Below are 23,688 nucleotides of genomic sequence, written 5' to 3' on the forward strand. Positions count from 1 at the left end.
AGATACGGAAAATAGTCCTGTGGCTTCAAATATTTCCAGTGAGTGCCTGGTGTACTCAGCATACTGGTTTACATTCCTGTACTTGTGTCATTCACTGTGTTTGTAATGCCTTGGCAAGGATCACTATGCATTTGGATATAGGATCTTCTCCAGGATATCCCCTTCAGCTATCAGATATTAGGGCAAATACCTTGTGTTGTGTCTGGCCTTGTGATGCTTGCTTAAATCCAGAGCTAAGGCAGCATGAAAAGCCTTGAAGGAGGAGTCTTAGGCATAATCAGATGTGAGTGTAGTTCTCTCACTGGGCCACAAGCTTGTCTGTCAGAAACTGGCACCAATATGGCCTGAAAGGTCCAGGAGGAGTGCTTCAACATCCTGGGTGTCTTTGGAAGAGAAGGAAATGACCCTCCCGCTGAGGACCTGAACTATCCTGGGTTTTTTTAAATAAGAGGATAGATTAAATTGAGCTGTCTGAGGAGTTTTCAAGGACTCAAAAGTGGATGTTATGGTGTTTTTGGAAATGCATGCCCCGTGGATCTGGAGATAATGCTATCACATCTGGTTCTAGATCAGATTGTGATTAAATGTTTCTGCCAGTTATAGTTTCCATAACGGTACATGTATAAACTACTAAAGAAATTACTGCAGGTTCCATCTTATTCCTGATGGATATACGTAGTACCCATAAAAATCCACAGAGCTAACATACATCCTTCAGAACTCTTCTTGAAACTCTCCTATTCCATGATGTCTACCAACCCCCACACAAAACAAAACAAAACAACTTAACAGTGACTAAACTCTTGGTTCAGTGTCTATCACGTTGATCCATATTTCCTTATTGTTTCCTTGTCTTCCCTGCCTGTCTGTCTCCACCCATTGTCTCTTGTCTTATACTGAGATTGTAAGCTCTTTGGGGCAGCTTTTTGTATTTTCGTTTTGTGTTTGTACCCTAGCACAATGGTGTCCTGGTTCATGCCTAGACCTTACAGGCACTACAGAAATACAAATTAGTAATAACAATAACAACAACAACACAGGGGCCGTGTTAGTCATGGTTCAAATTAAAGCCTTCTTGAAACCTAAGTGTAGCATGATGTGAACTGGGAAGGGACAATTCAGCAGTCAGCAAGTGTTCAAATGTTGAGCTCAATTCTGATTTCAGTCAAGTCAAGCCAAAGTAAATACAGGCAGAGTTCACTGAGGAAAGTAGAGTCACTCTGGATTTACCTTGGTTTAACTAAAGTCAGGATGCAGTCCATTGTAATATGTTTGCAGTACCAAGGCACACTGCCACAGAAGATTCTTAATTATATTACCCCGAGGTTTCCATAGTTTCAGGCCAGACAGTGAGGAAGTGTCTCCTTATATCTGTCTGTCATGCCATCCAAGACTAACTTAATGATGGTTCAAGGACAGTTTGTGACACCGAGGTGACATATGTAAGTCCTTTGCGCAAATTACAGTGAACATCGATGTGTTCACTTCTGCAGGAGGTGGCTAGATTGTCCTCTAATGGTCAAGTTAGATTTAATTACCTTTCCTGGCTGAGATGGTGGGGGCCAATCCTATGAGTCTGAAAGTTTTGCCATTACCAACCAAGTCTCTGAATTTCATATCTTGATCTCTTTTGTCATGGCTCCTAGAGGACACAGACTAGTTAGCTAGATAGCTCAGATGAGATTTCTGAATCCCTAGTTTCTCAGGAGGAATCTACCAAAAAGATATACAAATTCAAATGGACCAGTTTTGTGGCTTAGTGTAAAGAGGGGCAAATAAACGCTTCATTTGCTCTACTCAAAAACTGTCTTATCTTCTAACCCCCAGTCTGGGTTAGAGACATCTTCCCTGTGAGAATTCTTAGCTCTGATTTGGGCTTTTCATAAACATGTATAAAGTACATTTGTTTCTGTTCAGACTCTGCTGAATACTGTGCTTGTCACTTAAAACATGACTGTAACCACTTACAGTTTTACTATATCTTCTAAATGTGAATGTTTAGAATGGATTGAGAGCAGCTTATCAGAAAGCCTCTTGCATTTTAAATTTGTAGCCCCTCCCGCAAAGTGCTCAAACCTCCTCCCTGGTGCTTCCTACTTGGCTTCTCCCCAGTCCTCCGATGGAGTGGGTCCTGGGTTCTTTGTCTGATGCTTAGTGCCTCCACCCAAGATGGCTCCTTACTGTGCCTGAGGGTGTTGTCCCTTGGGAAAATGAATAATGCTGCTGATGACCAAGAACCCAGTACACAAAGAAACAATGAAGTACATCAACCCAAACTCCAGCAATGGAATTCCACACCAAAAAGTAACAGTATTACACAGGGGACTTTAGAGGGAGCAGGAAAATACAATCTGAGGAAGGAAAGGGTTAGGGTTAACTAAAAAGTATTGGACACTAACCAACAAATTTTCCACCTCCCAACATTCACAGCTCTCTCCAACCCCCAGCTCCCTCCCTGGCACCTTCCCAGGAAAATGATATGCTGAGAGGTTGAGTCCTGAGGTGTGTGCTACAAAGCTGTGAATGTTGGCCAGTGTAAACAAAATGGGTTCCCTTAAGGTGTCTCCACACCTCGGTGGGGCAGAGTCCTCCTCTCCTGGCTCCTACCAGGCTCGCATGCTGCCTGGCCTGGAGTCCTGTGGAGGTCTCAGCTGGCTCTTTTTAGTTGACACTAGATCGGGGCTCTTCCATGCTGGACACAGTCTCCACAGAGCTGGAACTGCCTGACCCATGCAACTTTCCCACTGCAGTTCAAAAAGACTCCCCTTGTGGGGAATGGGAGGTAATCAGAGATTCGCTGAACTGTTCTGCTTCTTACTTTTGCAGCTCCCAGCCAGGAAAATCACCAAAATCAAGCCTGCTTGGTCCTAAAACTGCACCAAAAAAGGGGAGGAGGGGTGACTGGCAGTGTGAAAGTCATGGTGTCATGATGATGGGGGAGCTGTGTTTATGACACTGGGTGGGGCATAGTTCGGGGGGTGGGGAGCGGGAAGCAGCTCCAGAGTCGAGTGGGACAAAAAACCCAGATGTAACTGCATGAAAACAGAAAAGGAGTACTTGTGGCACCTTAGAGACTAACCAATTTATTAGAGCATAAGCTTAAGTGATAGGCTTAAATAGAGACTTGGAGTGGCTAAGTCATTATGCAAGGTAGCCTGTTTCCTCTTGTTTTTTCCTACCCCCCCCCCCAGATGTTCTGGTTTAACTTGGATTTAAACTTGAAGAGTGGTCAGTTTGGATGAGCTATTACCAGCAGGAGAGTGAGTTTGTGTGTGTATGGGGGTGGGGGGATGTGAGAAAACCTGGATTTGTGCAGGAAATAGCCCAACTTGATTGTCATGCACATTGTGTAAAGAGTTGTCACTTTGGATGGGCTATCACCAGCAGGAGAGTGAATTTGTGTGTGGGGGGGTGAAGGGTGAGAAAACCTGGATTTGTGCTGGAAATGGCCCACCTGATGATCACTTTAGATAAGCTATTACCAGCAGGACAGTGGGGTGGGAGGAGGTATTGGTTCATATTCTCTGTGTATATATAAAGTCTGCTGCAGTTTCCACGATATGCATCTGATGAAGTGAGCTGTAGCTCACGAAAGCTTATGCTCTAATAAATTGGTTAGTCTCTAAGGTGCCACAAGTACTCCTTTTCTTTTTGCGAATACAGACTAACACGGCTGTTACTCTGAAACCTGCATGAAAACAGTTGCCCAATATCAAAAATAAAAAGCCCAAAGTCACTTGCTATACACTAGTTTCGCTCACTGTCTCTCTAAGTTAGGCTGGCCCCCTCCCACTGAGTGGCTGAGCAGCCCTAGCTCATCATTTCCCCCATAAACTGCTTGCCCAGATCACACCATGTAAAAAGCCTTTGTATTGGCCTCAGCGGGAGTTTCTACTCCAATCCCTCCCTACCCATGACTCCAAGTGTGCCGGGAAATTGTGTCAGAGGGATCTGGCAGCCATTCCAGTTGAAGTCCCTTGGGTAGGATCACCTACAGCTGACAAACTCTACGTGGGGGTTACAGAGGGTCAGGCTCCAGTTGCTGATCCACTTTATGCTACATTTCTAAACGATAAGCTGGTATTGCAGATCAACCCTTCATTCCCAACAAAGGTAATCTTAAAGTTCTATTTTAATCAGTCAGTTATTCTGCAGATATTATTTTCATGTCCATCTTGGAAAAGTTGTTCTCTACAAGCTTTATGCTGGAGAAAACTAAAGCCCTAAGAAAATGTAGCCATCTTTTTTCTTTTACATAAACATTTAGGAATTGCCTTGGACCATTAGTCCATCTAATCCAGTATCTTGTCTCTGATGCTATTTACTACCAGGTTCTTCAGAAGAAGATGCAAGAAATCCTATACTAAATATTTATGGCACAAACTGCTAATAGGGGAATGTTCTTCCTAATCTCTGTCAATTAGTGGGGTTGTGCCATGAATCATAAACCAGTTATCCAGTTAGTTGTTCTATTTTTCTAGGTAAATAAAATTTGTTTTTTTAATATTGTTACTGAGGAATCTAGTTTCTATTTGAGGCAAGTGTTTGTTTTGTTAATAATTAACAAGCTTCCAGAAACATCTCTGGAGATTCTTAGTTTCTGTATAATTGGGATACTATTGTAATTTACACTGTTTTGAAGAAAAGGAACATTTCTTACCTGTAATGCTCTCTCTATCTCTCACTGCCCACACACACACACCCCTACACACAGCACCTTTCCATCAGAGTTTTGGATTATGTTGTTTTGATTGTTAGTTTATTTGAACATTTTAAAAAGAAGTGAGAAGTAACAGGTATTGACCATTGGAAAGCCAAAGCAAATACCATAAGAGGTGTACATCTGGTGATGAGGCATTTCCATTCAGAACTTTGAGCTGTGGATATTCCAACCTTGCATTTGCCAAAGGTACTAGTTCCACATAGTGATGATCAATTGTTGTGTGTGCTTTTGAAAATAATATTTTTTCTTCCTTGAGAACTACTATCAGCAGTTCTGAGAGAAAGTATATGAAGGCAAAAATTTTAATCTGTATGTCCAATGGATTTACTGAAAATGTTCATATTAAGATCACAATGAAAGTAGGTATATCTTCCTAGTAGATATAACTACCAGCAGAATAAATCATTAGGCATTAAAACTGGACCAATATGGAAACAAATTGATGTGTACAATCCCTCAGTCCCCAAAGTGTGCATACATTTTATTTAAAGTGTAAATTTACACTGAGAGCAGGAATACTGCCTGTCTTTGTTTAGTGACCCATCTGATAGTTTGAAAGAGAGAGAATGAATACATTCTTGATTTACTACTGATAAGACTTTTAACACTGATTTCTTGTGTACTCTAGTAAATCAGGAGGAAATTCATCATCCAGTTTGGGTGACATAGTACCTAGTTCCAGAAAATCAACGCCTCCATCATCTGGTAAGTAGGTCACTAGCCTTTAGACAACCTGTTTATAGAATTGTGTTTAGTCATTTAAGATTTACACTACTTTGTGTTATACTTTTTAAACTGAGTTGGAGAAAGGGTCTTCCTAACTTTTAGTCTCCTGTGGCACAGTGGCAGGTGGTTGTCACGTGAGACTGGTTTGCGTCTGTGCTGGAGATGAGGGAATTGGACAAATTCGTTCTTGCCTCTGCCTGGCTAGTTCATGCAGTGATATGGTTGTTATCAAATCTGTTCAACTGCTGTCTTGATTTCACTATGACGTTATGTTATAAAATCATGGGGGATGTGTGTGTGTGTGGGGGGGGGAAATTAGGCTGGAAAAATAAGGTGAAATTAAACCTTTCCAGAACTTGTGCCCTTCTAAAGTTGTGTGATTTGTCAGCTGTTGCTGTTTTATACTAGGACAGTCAAAGTTTTCTCCTGAGCAATTCCTGATGAGTGAGGATAATCTTCTAGTACCGGTAAGAAGAAGGTGCTGAGATGAATCAGGAATATCTTATCCTACAAACACACCACAAACTACATAATTTTATAACATCAGGAGCTTTTATTTGCACAATTTTGATAGGTTTTACAAAGCAGATCATGACTCAATTCTTGTAGATTTGTTTTACTTTCTTGATGCAGAATTCTTTTTAATAAATGCTTCTTTGCATTTAGAGCACCAACAGACACATTTGAACTTAGTTTAGGTTATGATCAAGTGGCATTAAGCAATTGCACTTATGAGTTTCACCAGCATGCTAAGAATAGCTAGTTTAATTAAAAGAAACTGGGACATGACCGGTTATCTTGAACAGAATCCCAACGAGTTTGTGTGCAAAAAGAAAGAAAGAAAGAAAGAAAGAAAGAAAGAAAGAAAGAAAGAAAGAAAGAAAGAAAGAAAGAAAGAAAGAAAGAAAGAAAGAAAGAAAGAGAATTTGGGAGTTTTCATTGTTATGTCAGTTGGTTGAAAAGAAATATTTCTTTTATATTCAAATACCTAAACTTCCTAAAATATTTTTGTATAATTTTAACTACTAAATTAAGAGATAGAAGTGTATTAAAGCCCTAGCACTGTGTTAAGGGATACTGTGTTGCTGGATGTTTTATCTTTTGGATGAGTGAAAAAACAGAGGTACATAGTACTTGCAGTCAATAAGAACCTCATGTCACTCTTTAGTCTTGTCTACACAAGCAAAAAGAGTTTGTTTTCCAATCAAGTTAGCTTCGATGGCGCCTAGGCTACAATACAACCAGCTAAAATGATCAAATTATGAAATAAGATAATTTGATTGAAAAACACACTTTTCTTGCCTGTGTAGACATGGCTTTGTAATAGTAGTAGTGTTAAGCCTGATGTTTTAGCTAATTTCACTTCAGTTCCCTACTTTAACATTTCAACTGAAAAAGTTGTTCTTCATGCCAAATTCAACAGAGTATTTAAGTACATACTTAGGTGCTTTGTTGTATGAGGACCCTAAACTATATTGATGTGCACTGTTAAGGCTTCCACTTTCCACCCAGAGCATTTTGGTGGTAGGCAGTGTGATCTGTGTATAGTTTTATAGCACTTGGGCTTTGTCTGTAGTGATTAGTGATATTTCAGGATGAAACACTTTCTATACTACAAATATTTGTACAGCAGATCAGCAAATATATTTCCATTTATTTGAAATATCTCATTTAATGATCACAGAATGTTTTACGGAATTTGGTGGTAAGAGAACTGAAAATGAAGCCAGAAAATTGAATTATTATTTGAGATATAATTTGAGACAGAGATGAGCTAACCTGGTTATCAAAAACGCAAATGGGTATGTGGAGGAGCCTCAACTTAGCTGGTATTTTCCTCCATCCTGAGCCTATTGAGCACATGCCCCTGTATTTAAGCATTTCTTTAAACAGAGCTTTTAGGAAGCAGTATTTCCAAGAGTTTAATTTTACTGTGCTTGACTCCTCCGTATTGAGGCTTGGGGAAAATAGTCATGAATAGTGAATAGCTGCTTGCTGGTGTATCTTAATATTTTGATTTTTGCATATTTTTGTCTAAAATATACTGACAGGGGAACTTATGCGTGAGTTAGGCATGGCAGTGGACAATGCATACCACCCCATTCCACTCTCGTAACGCACCTCCAACACTCCTGCTATTCTGTTGCTGGTCGTTCTGCTTGGGAGAAATTGACAACTGTACCAAAATATGGACTAATTCCATGATGTGCAGAAATGAGAACTAGGATGAGTTAATTTCACTTTTGAAAAAAACCAGTATGTTACCAGGCTGACTAGTTTAAACCTGCAGTGCAAAAAACAAATGCCAAACAAAATGAACAAATACTGAAAAATGAGATACTTTATCTTTCTGGACCAGTCTGATCAGTCCATGAAAGCCTCATAGCCTACATAATAAATGTGATGGCAACTTAGTATGATGACCAAACAAAAAGACCCAAAATCACAATGATGACCAAGTACATTAGAACAACAATAATAACTACTATTGAAGAAGGGGGACTAACATGAAGATCAAAGAAGAAAAATGAAAGCAAAGAACACAACCTTAAAATGACAAATGCAAAAACCAACAAGCTAATTTTCTTATGTACAATTTGTCAGATTAAAAAAAAAAATTATTTTGCAAAAATGAAAAAGACTTTTGAGGGGAGGGGAGTTTTTAGCTTGAAATATTTCATCCATCTCTGGTAATACCCTTGCTTTTCCTGAAGAGTCTTGGAACGTCAAAGCCTGTATGTTGTTTGAGATGGCCATTGCATTTACTTATGCATTAAGGAGTATATTTTACTACTTAGTCAATGGCTTTTCAGTTACTACAGATGCCTTGTATTATAGAAAAATTCATCTTAATTCTCTTTGAAAAGGTGTCTTTATCGGAGTGGTGTAGTGATTTAGTTAAACATACTCAGAATAATTTGCATAGGAATGGGTGTAGCAACTGGTGGTATCTTCTTTCCTCCCTCTACTCAAGACTAGGCTCTGGGCAGTTCCACAGCCACAGATCTGTGGTTCGTCCCCCGTTTGGCTTCCTGCTCTATAGTGTTGTGGTGAATGCTATTTAAACTCTCTTGTTCGGCGTTTATTACACTTTTTTTATTGTTTCAAGTTTTGTTTCTTACTGTATTTTTGGATTTATTTATTTATTTTGGTCTGTGGTGAGTTAAGAGCTGTCTGGTGCACTGAGACCCAGATACCAGAGGGTGCAGAGCTGGAAAGTGCAGAAGCTCAAGATTTGTCATCTGGGCGTCCAACCCATGCCAGAGCACTTGAACCAGTTAATCAAAATATCTCCTGTAGCAAATATGTTCATAGTAACATAGGAACTGAGAGATAATTGCCCTTATTTCTACTGAGTTACTCCATTTTATTCTTATTGATCTTTATACTATGTAGCACACTGATTGTATTATACAGCTAATAATTGCTGTTTATAATTTGGGAGGGAAAATTTTGGAGGAAAACGTTGGGTTTTTCTGTGGCTGTTATAGGGGAATCAAAGTGATGTCAGAATGAAAATCTGGCCAAATAATCTTCTGGGGAGGCCATGTTTAAAGTATCTATTCAGGAAGTTGTACCTCAATAAGACTCTTGGAGATTATTGCGTGAGAACTATACATGCTCAGGGAAGCAGTTCTATGCTTGGGTGTCCCTCTGAATGACAGAAGGTGGGACTGGACAACAGGGGATGGATTACTCAGTAATTGCCCTATTCTGAAGCACCTGTCAGAAGATGGGATACTGGGCTACCTGGACAAGGAGAAAATGTGTGCTACTCAAACAGAAGAGATGACTGGCCCAAGTAACTCTTAAATCAGAAGCTGCACATAGACTGGCTGATCCAGCTGTTTACCAGTCACATAACTTGGTGGCTAGTACTGCTGCATGGATCAGTGCTGTTCCACCCACAAAACAGCAGCATGGAGATCACCTAGGTAGATTTATAATCACGGTGATTATTTATGGTTTTAGCTAAAGTCTACACTTCTTCTACCACCAATGGACCTTGTAGGCCTTGAATTAATTCAATTCAGCGTACTGCCTTATACAAGTGTTTCCGAAGGTTGTTTGTTTGTTTTTGTTTGTTTGTTTTAGAGAGAGACAGAATCTCGAGGTATCTGTCAGAGGGTAGGTAAGATCTTCCCAGGATATGGATACACAATTTCTGTGGATTAATTCCCTGTGTCCATTTGTCAGCAGTGGAGGGTGCTCATTGGAGACAAGTTTAACACAATACCCAAGGTTATGGTAGACTGCTCTATGTGAGGGTGCCTAAAAAAGTCTAGGATACTTTGTTGCAGATATAGCTAGCAGACCTCTGTTGGCCATACATTGATGAGAGCTCAGTTTTTCATTCTCCTTTGCGTTCTAGAAACCATTTAGCACTGAGTCCATTAATGTTTTTATTGTTTACATTGTCACTAATCACTAACTTGCTGTAGGATGCACCATATATTTATGCTGCCACCTCTGTCTGAAGCATATGATTTCCTTTTGGAGAAGGGGGTGGAGTAGCAATGGTTTATTGTTGCCACTTCCATCTTGCCCTCCCCACTTCCTCACTTGATCTTTTCAGCAGAATTCGGCATGTCTCCATGATAACTAGGCTAAGTTTTCTTTCTTCCCCTTGCCATTCATTTAAGTGTTCATTAACATTAGATGTGTTTTATTATTTCTAATGAATGTATCTTGTGCCTACTGTACATTTTTTATTTAAATAATGTGATTTTAAAAGGTAGTGCCAATTATATTCTGCACTTAGATAATTGTGTGTAACTGAGTATCTGAGGCAGATTTTGACTCATGGAATTAAAAACTTCAGACAGAAAAATGTTCTGTGTTTCGTATCCTAAGTACATAATACTAAAATCTTAATTCAAGATAGCACATTTTGAACTAGAATTCTGTAAAATAAATATATAAATAAATAATCTAGATACTGTAGGTCAAATTCTGTTCTTTTACACTGATGTAAATACAGAGTAACTCCACTGAAGAACTCCAAATTTGTTTCAACATTACAAAGAGCAGAACGTGACCATTTATCAGTTTTGTGAGAGTAGACCTGTGGATGTCTGACTTAATTCTGGAAAAGGGAATTTGAAGAAAATGGTACAGTAGTTGTTACAGATATTGCCTTGTGTGTTTTCTAATCCTAATGTTTTGCACCTTTAAATTTTTCCCTTTAAGTTTTTACTGTGTTCTGTAGTCATGGTTGATTTTTTACTTCAGGTAGTTTAATTTTCTTTTTTTCTTTTTAACCTATTTCTCCTCTCCCTACCATCTGATAATTTTGAATTGTTTGTCTGTATATAGCTATAGACATAGATGCCACTGGCTTAGATGCAGAAGAAAATGATATTCCAGCAAACCATCGCTCCCCCAAACCCAGTGCAAACAGTGTAACATCACCCCACTCCAAAGAGAAAAGAATGCCCTTCTTTAAGAAGGTAACACCAACTTCCAAGCTCCTATCTGTCCACCTGCTCACCTGCACTGCGTCACATTTCTAGTCCTGTTAACTGTCTGCGTCCTTTGACAAGTCAATAACATGCATGCTTTTGTTATTCTTTGTTTCTTTTCCATGCTGCTGTAGCTAAGCAGAAGCAGAAATCGGTAAGTTTACATTGACATGAGCTTTGTTTATCCTGCCACTGGCATCATTAGCATTATTACCCATAATCTATACAAGACAATCATTTTAGAACTAAGGAAGAAACAGATCAACTGATGATTGATTCCATACATTAAAACAAACATGCTAGGTACAGTCTGTGACTCAGTGAAACACTATTACAGTACTTATCCTTTTTGATGGAATAATAGGCACAATGGGAATTTCTTTAAACATTCAAGGAAGTAAAACATTGACAACTCCATATAATGCACCTTTCTGGTGCATGCTTATTCTATCTGTCTGTCTCTTTTTTTCAAGCTTTTTAACTTACAATTCAGTCTATTAAAACTATTATTAAAATCTAATCAAATACTCAACTTGTACTTACAAAAAAAACCCCTTCAATTTTAAATTTAGTCAGTATTTAAACTTCTAATCCACTAGGTGCAAAATCTGCAGATGAGCAAGACCAGTGGAAAACTGCAGACTTGTTTTGGCGGTCTACTGTGAGTTTTTCCTATTGTCATGTACAAATTCTCTCCCAATGTTCTTACCTTCTCCTCCATCAATCGGATTGTAGCATCTTAACTATTCAAAATGGGACTGGTGGTCCTCTCTAGATCCAGTGCCTGTCCAAAAACTGGCCAACAAAGGTGCTACTGACTTATGCTGTTGGCATCCCTTGACTGGGACTCTAAGATGTGCTTATGACGCTGCTTGGATACGTTGTTTATCAGCAAAATATTTAGCAGCTACGATACTAGGCTAGCTACTATAATTCTACTTTCTTTTTAATCCTCAATTTTTTCTTAACGTCTCTTCCTTGGTTTTTAATTACAATCCTTTATGAATAGGTAACACTGTCATACTGCTTATAAGCACTGCCAATACGCAGTGTTGCCAATTCTGTGGATGCATCCAAGCTTAGTGGTGCAAAAATTCCTCCTCTATCTTCCTTTTTATGTTTCTTCAAAAAATAGTATTCTTCTCCCACATCAAAAGGTCCTTTTGCTTGCTTCAGTGAATAATTTTCTTAAATAACATGGCTGATATTCTCAGTCCATTATAGAATGCCTGGAATGGAATGGGAGTTTCTTGTGTTCTGAATGATATTTTAATTAATCATAATTGTAGCTATCAAAAATGCAAATAGTATGCAAAATTAAGATATCTGAATCTCTTTCTTGGCTTCTGTCAATGTAAGCCTCTCCACAAGGCTTAACCTTTGTCTCTAGAAGGACCTGTTAAGGGATGAGATTCTATATGCTTATTTATTCTTTGGCTTCTCTGATTAGAATCTCAGAATCATTTCCAGCTGTGGTGGGTATTTTCTGTAACATGTGGACAGTTGTCTATTAAAAACTGGATGGACAGTAAAAATCACTTAACCATCCAATGGTAAAATCTCTGCCAACACCAGTCTGGGACCAGTCTGGATTTCAACCAGAGACCTAGAGGGGAAAATTTCTGTAGCTTGTTCCCTGATATTGTAAGGGATTGATCCCCCAAACTCTTTATTAATTTTAATAACTGATGCTTTCATCAAATAATTTTGTATAGTTTTTTCACTAATTTTCTGCTGACAAAATAGTTAATTTTAGCTGGTAAAGGCAAAAATAAACTGCGTTGCTGCAATATAGATTTTAAACACCAGCATTCCATCAAAGAAGGTAATTTCTGTATCTTCCCTAATTTTCAGGTAGCTTGTTGAGTAATAGCATCAGTGTTTAAGCTTTTATGGATAGTCAGCCACCTTATAAGAAAGCTCTACTGCATTTTAACCTCGACCTCATAAACCTTTACAGATCTATTATGGATTTTTCTTAGGGATTGTCACTGTAATGCATGCATCAGATTATTTACATTCCTAGTAACAAAAGTTGAAAGGGTATATTTTCATAATTACACAACATAGTTATGGGGCTTTTCTTCAGAACATCTTAAGTAAGATCCTGCACTGTGTAAATAAGTTCTCTTCACATGCTTATGATGCCTTGGGCACTGATATTCATTCTTCTTATGTTACCAATTATGTGGTGAACCTAGATGTAACGAAACAAAACAAAAAAAGATTCAGCCACAAGCCACAAGATTGTTTTCCATGTTTTAGACTGCTTTAGTCTGCTGCTTGTGTGGCATTTTGTGCTGTTGCTGTATTAATGTTTGTCTCTATTTTTTGTGTTTGAAAAGGTTTTTAACTGTTTTTTTATGTGATTAACCTTGGGACATGTTGAGTCCTGAAATAATTAACAATGACAATATCCCATGATGGTGACTGATGTATTTGTACTATGTAGGCCTTTGAAAAATAGATCTGGCATACTTCCTTTTAAACTTTTTCCAGGTTGGTGGATTTGAAACATGTTTTTTTTTTTCCCCTAAAACAAATAAAAAGCAGCCAAAACTTTATTTTTAAAGTTGCCTGATAAGCCAGTTTTGGTAGTCTTGGGGATGTCTTGTGCAAACAGTTTAGTTCAAAACTGTTTGATTCCTATTCTTTACCATGAATATTAATTTATATGATTTTGGCAGTCTTCTGACAGATGCATTATTTATACCAATATATCTTAAAGAAAATTTATTCAAACATTCATAAATTGTGCATGATACATCAGTAAGTAGCTTATTAAATAGTATGTAACTAACATAACCCCTCTCCTTGAGAGCTTCTTATAGAAGGAGCATTGCTGTTCTCAGCTGTGTTTATTTAAACTTTCTGTAAATACTAACACGACCAGTCGTTACTGTGATTTCATATGCCAATGATGGTAATACATATTTTAGAATTTGTGGGTGTGACTATGGAAGTTAGAATATAAGCACTTCCATGGGAATTTACAGTGATGTCACTGTGGTTTATTAAGCAGGAGACTGATATATATGAAAGAAGAGCTAGGCAATCCTTCTCCCCTTTTTTTGTTTGGTTTGGTTTGGTTTGGTTTGGTTTTGGTTTTCTTCCTCCCTCTGGTAATAATAGCTTTATTAGATTTTATAATGGACTTAATAGGGTTTTGAGAAGAACCTTCTGTCCTTACTCAGATGTCACAGCCCTACTGTTGGTCATGCAAAGTAACTTTCAGAAACAGCACATACCATTAACCACTCAGATTGTGTGTGGCTCTTTCTAAAAGGGCCAGTTCCCAATGAAATAGGGAGAGAGGGAAGGGGTACAAATGTAAGCTTTTTCAACAGAAATCCTCAAAGTACACTTCTTGTACTGCATGTCTCTTTGCAGGAAGAGGCAATGAAAAATCAGTGAATCACCAAGTCTCCCTTTGGTGACACTGCTGGAAATTCAGAGTTACTTATATTGTAAATTAATACCATTCTCTGTGCATGCTGAGATTCTTAAAGTGTTTTCCATTTATGCAGACAGAGCACATCCCTCCCTATGATGTAGTGCCTTCTATGCGACCAGTAGTTTTAGTGGGGCCTTCCTTGAAGGGATATGAGGTAAGTGATTGTCAGTGACTATTTTCAGGATGTAAAAAAGACGGTCTGTCTTTATTTTCCGATTTCAGATTAAGAGGGAATGATGTTGAACAGAATCAATTAATGCCACGGGAAGCTCAGGCAAAAATATGAGAGACTATGGGATAAATGCTTTCTTATTTTATATTTTTGCTTATCAGAATTCAGACAAGGGAAGTTAAAGTATTCAGATTGTAAATGTGCTTTTCACACCATGCCACCAAGAGTCACAAGTTTTTAGTAATCCTTAGAACACCAATTAACCAATTTTTCTAAGTCATTAATGCCACGTCGTATTTATTTCATATGCAGAGTTTTAATTTGTTGCTTATTTGCTTTTAGGTGACAGATATGATGCAAAAAGCATTATTTGATTTTTTAAAACACAGATTTGAAGGGCGGTAAGTATTATGGAATCTCTATTTACTTGAATATAGTTCTTATTTTGAAATTAACGGGTCCCTGAGAAATAACATTCTAACCAGGACACCAATGGAAAAAAATTTTGATAATAGGGTGCAATTAATATTAGAGCACCTCTTGTATGCAGTAACTTGTGGTAGGGAATGAAAGCTTCATGAGCAGAGAGCATTGTTGCTGTATGGGGATGGGAAAAGTCCAAGAGACACACATGCATATTATTGAAAGTAAGGTGAAGATGGCGGTTTGTGGCCAAAGGTGGCAACTGAAATCCAAGTGGCTAACCACTTGCCCAAAGTTTTACATGCGTGGTAAAGACATGAACTGAAAAAAATTCTCTTTGTTTAAATTAAACATTGTTTAGTTTAAATTACATGAGTGATACCTTCTCTCCTGGAGAGAAATGTTTGTATAGCCAGTAGTACAAGGGGGTCCTGATTCTGATTGGGGCCTCAAGGCACCAGTGTAATACAAGGATTAAATAACAATTCACTTCTTGTAGCAGTGAGACATACTGTTCTTTGAATGTTAAGCATCCAGTGTTCAGTGAAGTTAACTGGAATATTGACTTGATTAGTTGTTGAGTCAGACTCCAAATGAATATATATAGCAAGGCACCTGCCTTCTGAACAGTGGAAGAAATAAAGTGGAAGAAACCAGAAGAGAGGCATGTTTGTATTCTTTGATGAATGCTTTAGCTCAGGGGTGGGCATACTTTTTGGCCCAAGGGCCACATCTGGGTGGGGAAATTGAATGCAGGGCCATGAATGTAGGGCTGGGGCAGGGGGTTGGAGTGTGGGAGGGAGTGCGGGGTGTGGTGTGCAGGAAGGGGCTCAGGGCAAGGGGTTGGGGCAGAGGAGGGGAGTGGGGTCTACGAGGTGCTCAGGGAAGGAGGTTAGGGTGCAGGAGGCCAATGGCCAATGTGGGTACCTCCCCCGGCCAATGGGAGGTTCGGGGGAGGTACCCACAGGCAAGAGCAGAGCACGGAGCCCTCTGCCCCTCCTTCCCACGGGGCTGCAGAGACGTGGTCCTGGCTGCTTCCCTGACCAGAGTGGGGCCCGCAGCACAGGTGGCAATCCCACGGTCCAGATCCAAAGCCCTGAGGGGCCAGATCCGGCCCACAGGCCGTAGTTTGCCCATCCCTGCTTTAGCTGAACAGAGGTTGAAGTAAAAATGTGCCATCTCTCCAAGTGCTGCCAAATTGTCTGGAGAAAACTTGACATTTTCAATTAAGAGCTTCGGCTTTGTGAGATGCTGGACAATACAGAAAATTGTAATCATACTGTCTTCTAGGATCAGTCATCTGGCATACCATAGTAGTCATCCTTTATAGTAGTGAAGTCATCAAATAATGGATATGTATCGTTCAGAAATTGTAGTGACAAAATTTTAAGTATTGCAAGTAGAAACAAGAGTTGGAACATCTTTCCTTTTTTGCTAAGTTCCTTGTTCTGTAAGTTTTTTGAGAACAGAGTCTTCATGGTGTGATACATTAAAAAAATCATCATGGATGAAACAAGATGTTTTAAAATAATATACAAATCTCACTTTATTCACTGTTACATAATTACACCTGGGAAACAAAAGGGACAGTTTATTCTCTATAGCACATAGGAAGGAAACTGACAAACACGTAAAATTGAAAACTTGTTTTGCAAAATATAAAAATTTAACTTTTAGCAAATGGATATAACAAATCTAGTAGTGCAAAGTAGATTTATGTTTTCCATAACTACTTGGAATAATCTGTACAATGTTATGCCAAGAATCATGGCATTTGGCTTTGCTTTTAGCTGTTAAGCAGACCATGGATATGTTTTTAAAATGTCTCTAATTTGTACTGTAAAAATAATTCTGTTTTCATGTATAAACTCTGGTTCGCTGCATTTGATAGTTCAGGATTTTACACAGATACATACACATATCAGAGTAAATAGAGCTATTTGGTGAGATTTTAACTTAACTGCATATGACTTATCCTCCAAGGGAATATGCCTTTTAGTTCCTAGCAAAATCATTTCCTCCCTCTTAAATGGCAAATAAAAGTATAAATGGGAGGACGGGGGAGAAGAAGAAATGGGATCAGCCTGATTTCAATCTCATCTTTGGAAGAATGTGACCTCTGTGTAGTCCTGGATAGTCCAGAAAGTTTGAAGGTGGAACCAAGCCAAAGGATGTAAGTTGACTGTAGAAACCAGAAGAAGCTGAGCTGTTTTCATAGGAAAAAGAAAATACAAAAGGTTATGTAGCAGGTCACTGTGACCAACTAGAAGTAATCATTTCTAATTGGATCAGCCTCACTCACAGTCCCAAAATGGAGTCTGCCAGGGACTCAGCCCATGGCTTTCATTGGCTTTTCTACCCATACTTTAATTTCTCTACAGTTAGATCCCAAACATTTGAAATTGATAGTGTATTGCGGAATCTGTTGTGACAGTGAAATGTAAAGCTTGCTCCCTGTTACAAACTTACCCAAGAAAACTGAACCATTTGATATAAAAATCACAGCCAGGGCTGCAGCATACACTAGTCTAGGTACTTAGTCTTCTTATCACTTCTGTAACTGTATAGATATTGCTATTTATGTTACACGTGAGGATCAATATTCCAAACAAAGATTAGGGAAAATGTTTTCTATGTGGCAGATTTTACATTCCCATGGAGATACCTGTAGGAGGGAGCTTGAGAGGGCACAAAACTCTGCAAAGGTTATCTTGCTGTATTTCTTTCTAGCCATCTCATCTTGGAGTGTGGAGAAAGCATGAGGTGTAACCTGCTAACTGTGTAAATCCTAAGAGCCCAAGGGAAAGACAACTATATGTTTCACAAAATTCTGGTTCCCACTACCTTGACAGTGTGGCTCCTGTAGATGGTAACCAGGCTGCCATTAGGTGTGCAATCATACTGTGCAAACAAAGAAAGGGATACAGGTGCAGCACTTCCATCAGTACTACTTGAAGCAGTATTAATTAAGGTTTAGATAATCCACTCTTTTATCTACTCCTTACCTCTCTTCTCCTTCTGGTCCTCGCTACCTTTTAATATTAATTGTCTGACTTTTGTTCCCACTTTCCTGCATGATGAGTAACATACAGGTTTTTGTTTGTTTGTTTTACAGTATATCAATCACACGGGTCACAGCAGACATCTCGCTTGCCAAACGCTCCGTATTAAATAACCCTAGTAAGCATGCGATAATAGAACGGTCCAACACAAGATCAAGCTTAGGTAAGTAGTGTATCTAGTGATAATAACCAGAGATTGGCACTATAGTACAGTACTCCCAGTTCATGTCTATAACAAAAATCATCTACCTTCTCTGCTGTGACAGGAGCACTGTTCACAATAATTCCAGTCACAAAGCCAACAAATCAGAGGTCCTAGAAATGTGAAGTCATTTCTGAGAGCATTGCCTGAAAAAATACTTACTGGTACTGGGCTATCCTTCTCCCACTGGGATTAATGTTAGTTTTGGTACTGGCCTCATTGGGAGTAAGAACTAGCCCATAATGCAGATAAAATGTGGGGATATCCCTTTGGATAAGTAAAGATGCAGTTTCACAATACCAGCATTAGGTGGGTTCTTCAATAATATGAGTATATATTACAGGTATCCCAGCAAAAATCAGACTCTTTTACTAACCTTGAAGTTTTCCTTTTCAATATTGAATACTCTTGGATCTGAGCAACTTAATTAAAATTAAATGCAGAAAAAGTACATTTTTGTATTGTTATGGCTGATATAAAAACTGAAATAGGCATAATTCATATTCAGCCAGATTCTCAGCATGCCAATTGGTGTATCTCCTTTTACTTTAACTTCACCGATATACACTAGCTTGGGATCTGGCCCATTGCACTTCTATATGTAGTGAGGCTAAGATGGAAGATCAGCCTTAAGTCTCACTTTCTTGATTTTGACTTGTTTGTGTCACAACTTTAATTATATTTACAATGAATCTAGTTTATTGTATTTATTTTCTGAAAAACTTAAATCAAGATTAAGATCTCCTCTAGGAATTATCTGGGAAAGTTCTATGGCCTGTGTTATAGAGAAGGGTAGATTAGATGATCATGATGGTCCCTTCTGTCCCTGGAATCTATGAAACTGTGCATAGACAATAGAAAATGTCTTAGTTATTGGAGACTAGAATGGCTTTTGAAACTGTTCAGGTGTTTTTGGTGAATATACTTTTAATAATCAGTTTTGTAAACAAAGAGTCTGAATAAATATGCATTTTGCTGGGCATCTTAACATTTATAGTTGTGTAGCAGTTGGACTTTTTAGAATATATTCCTGTAACTAAGAAATGGCTACATGAATTGCTTGAAAATTTGCTTTTGAAAACCCATCCTTTGAGATCTTGGATGGCAAGTAGAGCTGGGTGTATAGTAAGAAAACTTATTTACACAACATTGTGATGATTTCTAAATAAATTTCATTTTGACTGTGTTCACATGCCTTCTTATTTGCTTTGTGCAAAGTGTTGTTCATGTGAACATTCCTGTGATGGAATTTCAGGCCTGTGGCTAAAATTGCTTTTATCATTTAATGAAAAGATTAAGTTAAATTTGTTTGGAGCCAAAGTGAAAGTTGATTATATAGATTAGGTCATCCAATCATGGAACACAAATAGTTTATGGTGATTGGTTGAACAACGTGAATATCATAGAATTAATATCTAATACTTGAAGAATAATCAGTAGGCAAAAGAGTACCAAGTTGAATAGGCTAAAATGTGTTTGAACATGTGAAATTCTTTGATGGATATTTTACAAGTGAAAATCTGTAAAAATTTCAGTCTATTTATTAAGAGGAAAAGGGATAAATTTGCTGAATAAATAGTTCATAGTGAATTGTTCACCCAGCTCTAATGACAGACTTCAGCGTGTAGCACCTCAGCATCTCTTCTTTCTACTCACTGTGGAAGTGCTGACATAATCTCAGTTGCAGTAACACAAATGGGTGTGTGTGTGTGTGTGTGTGTGTGTGTGTGTGTGTGTGTGTGTGTGTGTGTGTGTGTGTGTGTGTGTGTGTGTGTTATATAGGCTGGGCTGGTAGCTCCATCTATTATTAAGGTTGCCTAACACTTCTAAGTTGTATCCAGTTGCTTATAACTTTGCCAAACTTTAACCATTTGGGATGAAATTTTCCATTCAGGGTATCTGCTTCAGGCTGAATTTCAGTCAAAACAGTTCAGCTGTTTCCAAGAATGAAGCTAGGGAAAGATAAATTTTTCTTCCCTCTTAAAAATTTTTTTTGGCAACCTTTCCTTTGAAATGCTCTCGAGTCCCATGCCTTGGAGCAGGATTTTGAAATTTGGCAGAGAGGGCCTTTGTGTCAGGGATGTTCCTTTTGCCATTCCTTGCAAAATCTGCCCAAATTTGGCCAAGTTATAAACCTGCGAAAAATCACAGTTCATACATGCTAAATAAAGACTTACTAGAACTTTGCAGCTAAATTCCACAAAGATTGCCAGAACCCAGTATGCTCCATCCCAGGGCTAACCACGACATTCCCTGTAATTGCAGCTCTGAGTTGCTGCAGGCCAGGCCAGATCTGGACACTGGAACTGAGTTGGGAACATGAGGAGTCTGTCTCTCATGTACTCGCAGTACTGGGCCCAGGCAGTGTGGAGGAAAAATGCTGCCTGATTGAATGATTGGAATGTGGAGAAGACAAAGAGCTGGACTTGGGGTTGTTGGGTGGAAGACCGAGACAAGGAGCCAATGGAGTGGGGAAGAGAGTAGGGCTGGAGGATAGGGGAGGAAGATGGAAGCTCTAACTCAGATCTGAGGTATGGTCTGAGACTGGGAGCCAGGGAAGAAAATGATGAGGGGACTCAGAGCCTCTGGATTGGGTTGGGGGGGGGGGCAATGAGATCAGATGATGAGCCAGGGGAGGAGACTGGGACTGGTTGGGCAAGGACACTGGGAAGGGGAGATGGGTCTGAGTGAGAAATCTAGAGGAGTGAGACTGACTTGGTGGACAAGGAGAGTGGGACTGGGATGAGAACCCTGTGGAGTGGAGACTGGGGCTGCTTAGATGAGAATAGGAGAATGCAAGCAAGGAGCCCAGTTTGGGGAAAAGATGGGACTGGGACAGATTGGAGGGATCTGGGAAGAAGGGTTTAAGTTTGGAGGAATGGGCAGAAGAGCCATGCCCGCTAGAACACACTACCCTCCGAGGCCTGGAATAGGACCCAAGATTCCTGAGTCTCACCACCCATCTGATGGCACACACTGACAACATATGTCTCATTCCCCTCTAAAGTGTTTGTCCACCTAGAGGATAACAAGCTGCTACAGCTATCACTTACTCTGTTCTCTCAAGTGGCAGAGATCCATGTGTGAACCTAAGGTTCCAACCCTGATGATGATGTCACATGATGGAATTTCTGTTTTTTTCAGTTTGCTTAAAATAATAAACCTAGGAAACTGCACAGAGATTTTATATTAAAAGAACATTATTAAGGTTGCAAAGTCAAGCACTCAAAAGTTAGGAAATGCCAGAGTTAAGGTTGTGCATGCAATTTAAATTTAGCTTCCTTGGTCGTTCTGCTGACGCTTGGTACTGCTGCAATTGTAATAGCAGAACTGCATCAGTCACTGAATCCATTCTTGATCTCCTTTCTATGGCAGAGCTACAATTATTTGTATTTGGTCATTCTGCGGATATAAAGAGATTACTTTCACTAGACTTAATTGCAATGAAATTTGATTTTTTTAATTAAAACAGCAGCATTTTAAAATTTTAATTTCCTATATTTTTAATCATGATAAACAGCTGTATATGTAGAATTACAAACAGTATATTAAGGGGTGAATTTTCAAAACAGCAGGCCCATTTTAACAGGTTCAGTTTGCACCAACAAAATGTGTAGCCAGACCTGGCTCCTGAAACTCAATTAAGGACATAATTTGCATCTGTCAAACTGCCCTATGGGAATATATCAAGTAGTTAGATGGAGAAGGGACTCTGATTTGTGCCCAAATTAACATTTAGGGTATAAATTGCACCTACACCAAGTCCTCTGAAATTGTACCACTAATTTTAATATAAATATTACTCAATTACATCATGGAATCAGCCACCAAAATAAGCTCAGAGAACCTGCTTCAATATGGGCAGGAGCGACCTTTTGACCACACACCCTTAGTTGTCTTCTACAACCCCACACTGGAACCCTTACAGGGTATCATTAAACATTTACAAGCCATACCTGCAGACATATCTCCATTGCTATGATGATCAATGCTCCCCACAACACACTTTCCAAGATCCCTGGATCCTACACATGCCTATAACAACAGGTGGTATATCTCATCCGGGGCACTAAATGCCCCAACAACAATTATGTGGCTGAAATGAGACAACCACTATACTCTCAAATGAACTCACACATAAAAATGATAAGACAAAAACACCTTATCACACACGAGCAAACACTTTTCCCCAAACAAGCACTCCATATCTGACCTCTCAGTCCTCATTCTCAAAGGAAACCTGCACAACCCCTTCCAAAGATGAGAGTTACAGTTTAAATTCATAACTTTGTAAGACACTAAAAATCATGGACTCAATAAAGACACTGTATTTATAGCTCACTACAACAACCTATAACACACTAGCCCTCTTTTGTCCTATGACTGCCAAGATTTTAACTGCCCGTTTCACCTTGAATGGTCTCTTACAACAAGTGAACTCCTTATGCAAAACCAGTGGCTCTCAACCTTTCCCGACTACTGTACCCATTTCGGGAGGCTGATTTGTCTTGTGTACCCCCAAGTTTCACCTCACTTAAAAACTACTTGCTTCCAAAATCAGACATAAAAATACAAAAGTGTCACAGCACACTAGAACTGAAAAAGTGCTTAGTTCTTCATTTTTACCATATAGTTATAAAATAAATCAATTGGAATATAAATATTGTACTTACATTTCAGTGTACAGTGTATATAGAGCAGTATAAACAAGTCATTGTCTGTATGAAATTTTAGTTTGTACTGACTTCACTAGTGCTTTTTATGTAGCCTATTGTAAAAATTAGGCAAATATCTGGATGAGTTGATGTACCCCCTCGTTGAGAACCACTGTGCTAAATAATCTGATCTGTCTTGTATTTAGCTGCGACACTCTGAGTACCTTTCCCAGACTTCAGAGTAGCAGCCGTGTTAGTCTGTATCCGCAAAAAGAACAGGAGTACTTGTGGCACCTTAAAGACTAAGACATTTATTTGAGCATAAGCTTTCGGGAGCTCACAAAAGCTCATGCTCAAATAAATTTATTAGTCTCTAAGGTGCCACAAGTACTCCTGTTCTTTTTCCCAGACTTGAAGAAGAGCTCTGTGTAAGCTCGTGCCCTTGTATCTTTCACCAACAGAAGCTGGTCCAATAAAAGATATTACCTCATCCACCTTATTATTCAATTAGTCACATTGTTTTTTCCTTCCTGAAAAACATCAATCTTACCATAAAGATTTACATTACTGTCTCTTAAAAGGAAAGAAAAATATCAATAAAGAGGGGAAAAGCTGCTATACTTGCAATCTCAATAAAAATCTGTTTCCACTGGGGAAATAAATCAGCCTTTTGTAAGAATGATTTTCACCAGACCACTGAGTATAGGGCTGCACAGCAGTTAAGTGTATAGTAGAAGTATATTAGCTTTGCTATGAGACCAATAGCAGATTTAACCATGTTGAGCAGAGAGAACCAAGCTCCCCACCCC

The 23,688-nt window shown here is 38.9% G+C and overlaps 1 protein-coding gene across 6 annotated transcripts in view; it reads left to right on the top strand.

The window, feature by feature from the left end:
• The window catches only part of CACNB2 (calcium voltage-gated channel auxiliary subunit beta 2), a 396,125-nt gene that overhangs the window by 341,706 nt on the left and 30,731 nt on the right, over positions 1-23,688 (top strand). For 3 of the 6 annotated variants that reach the window (XM_073334164.2, XM_073334158.2, XM_073334163.2), the window contains 5 exons: positions 5,352-5,428; positions 11,046-11,065; positions 14,439-14,519; positions 14,880-14,938; positions 18,076-18,185. In XM_073334164.2, the coding sequence (XP_073190265.1) occupies positions 5,352-5,428; positions 11,046-11,065; positions 14,439-14,519; positions 14,880-14,938; positions 18,076-18,185 (347 nt within the window). Of the gene's footprint in view, positions 1-5,351; positions 5,429-10,765; positions 10,900-11,045; positions 11,066-14,438; positions 14,520-14,879; positions 14,939-18,075; positions 18,186-23,688 lie in introns of all 6 variants that reach the window. The other 3 variants (XM_073334157.2, XM_073334162.2, XM_073334159.2) reach the window with 1 other exon arrangement.

This window comes from Lepidochelys kempii, chromosome 2 (genome assembly GCF_965140285.1).
Source record: "Lepidochelys kempii isolate rLepKem1 chromosome 2, rLepKem1.hap1, whole genome shotgun sequence".
In the NCBI taxonomy this organism is placed as follows: Eukaryota; Metazoa; Chordata; order Testudines; family Cheloniidae; genus Lepidochelys; species Lepidochelys kempii.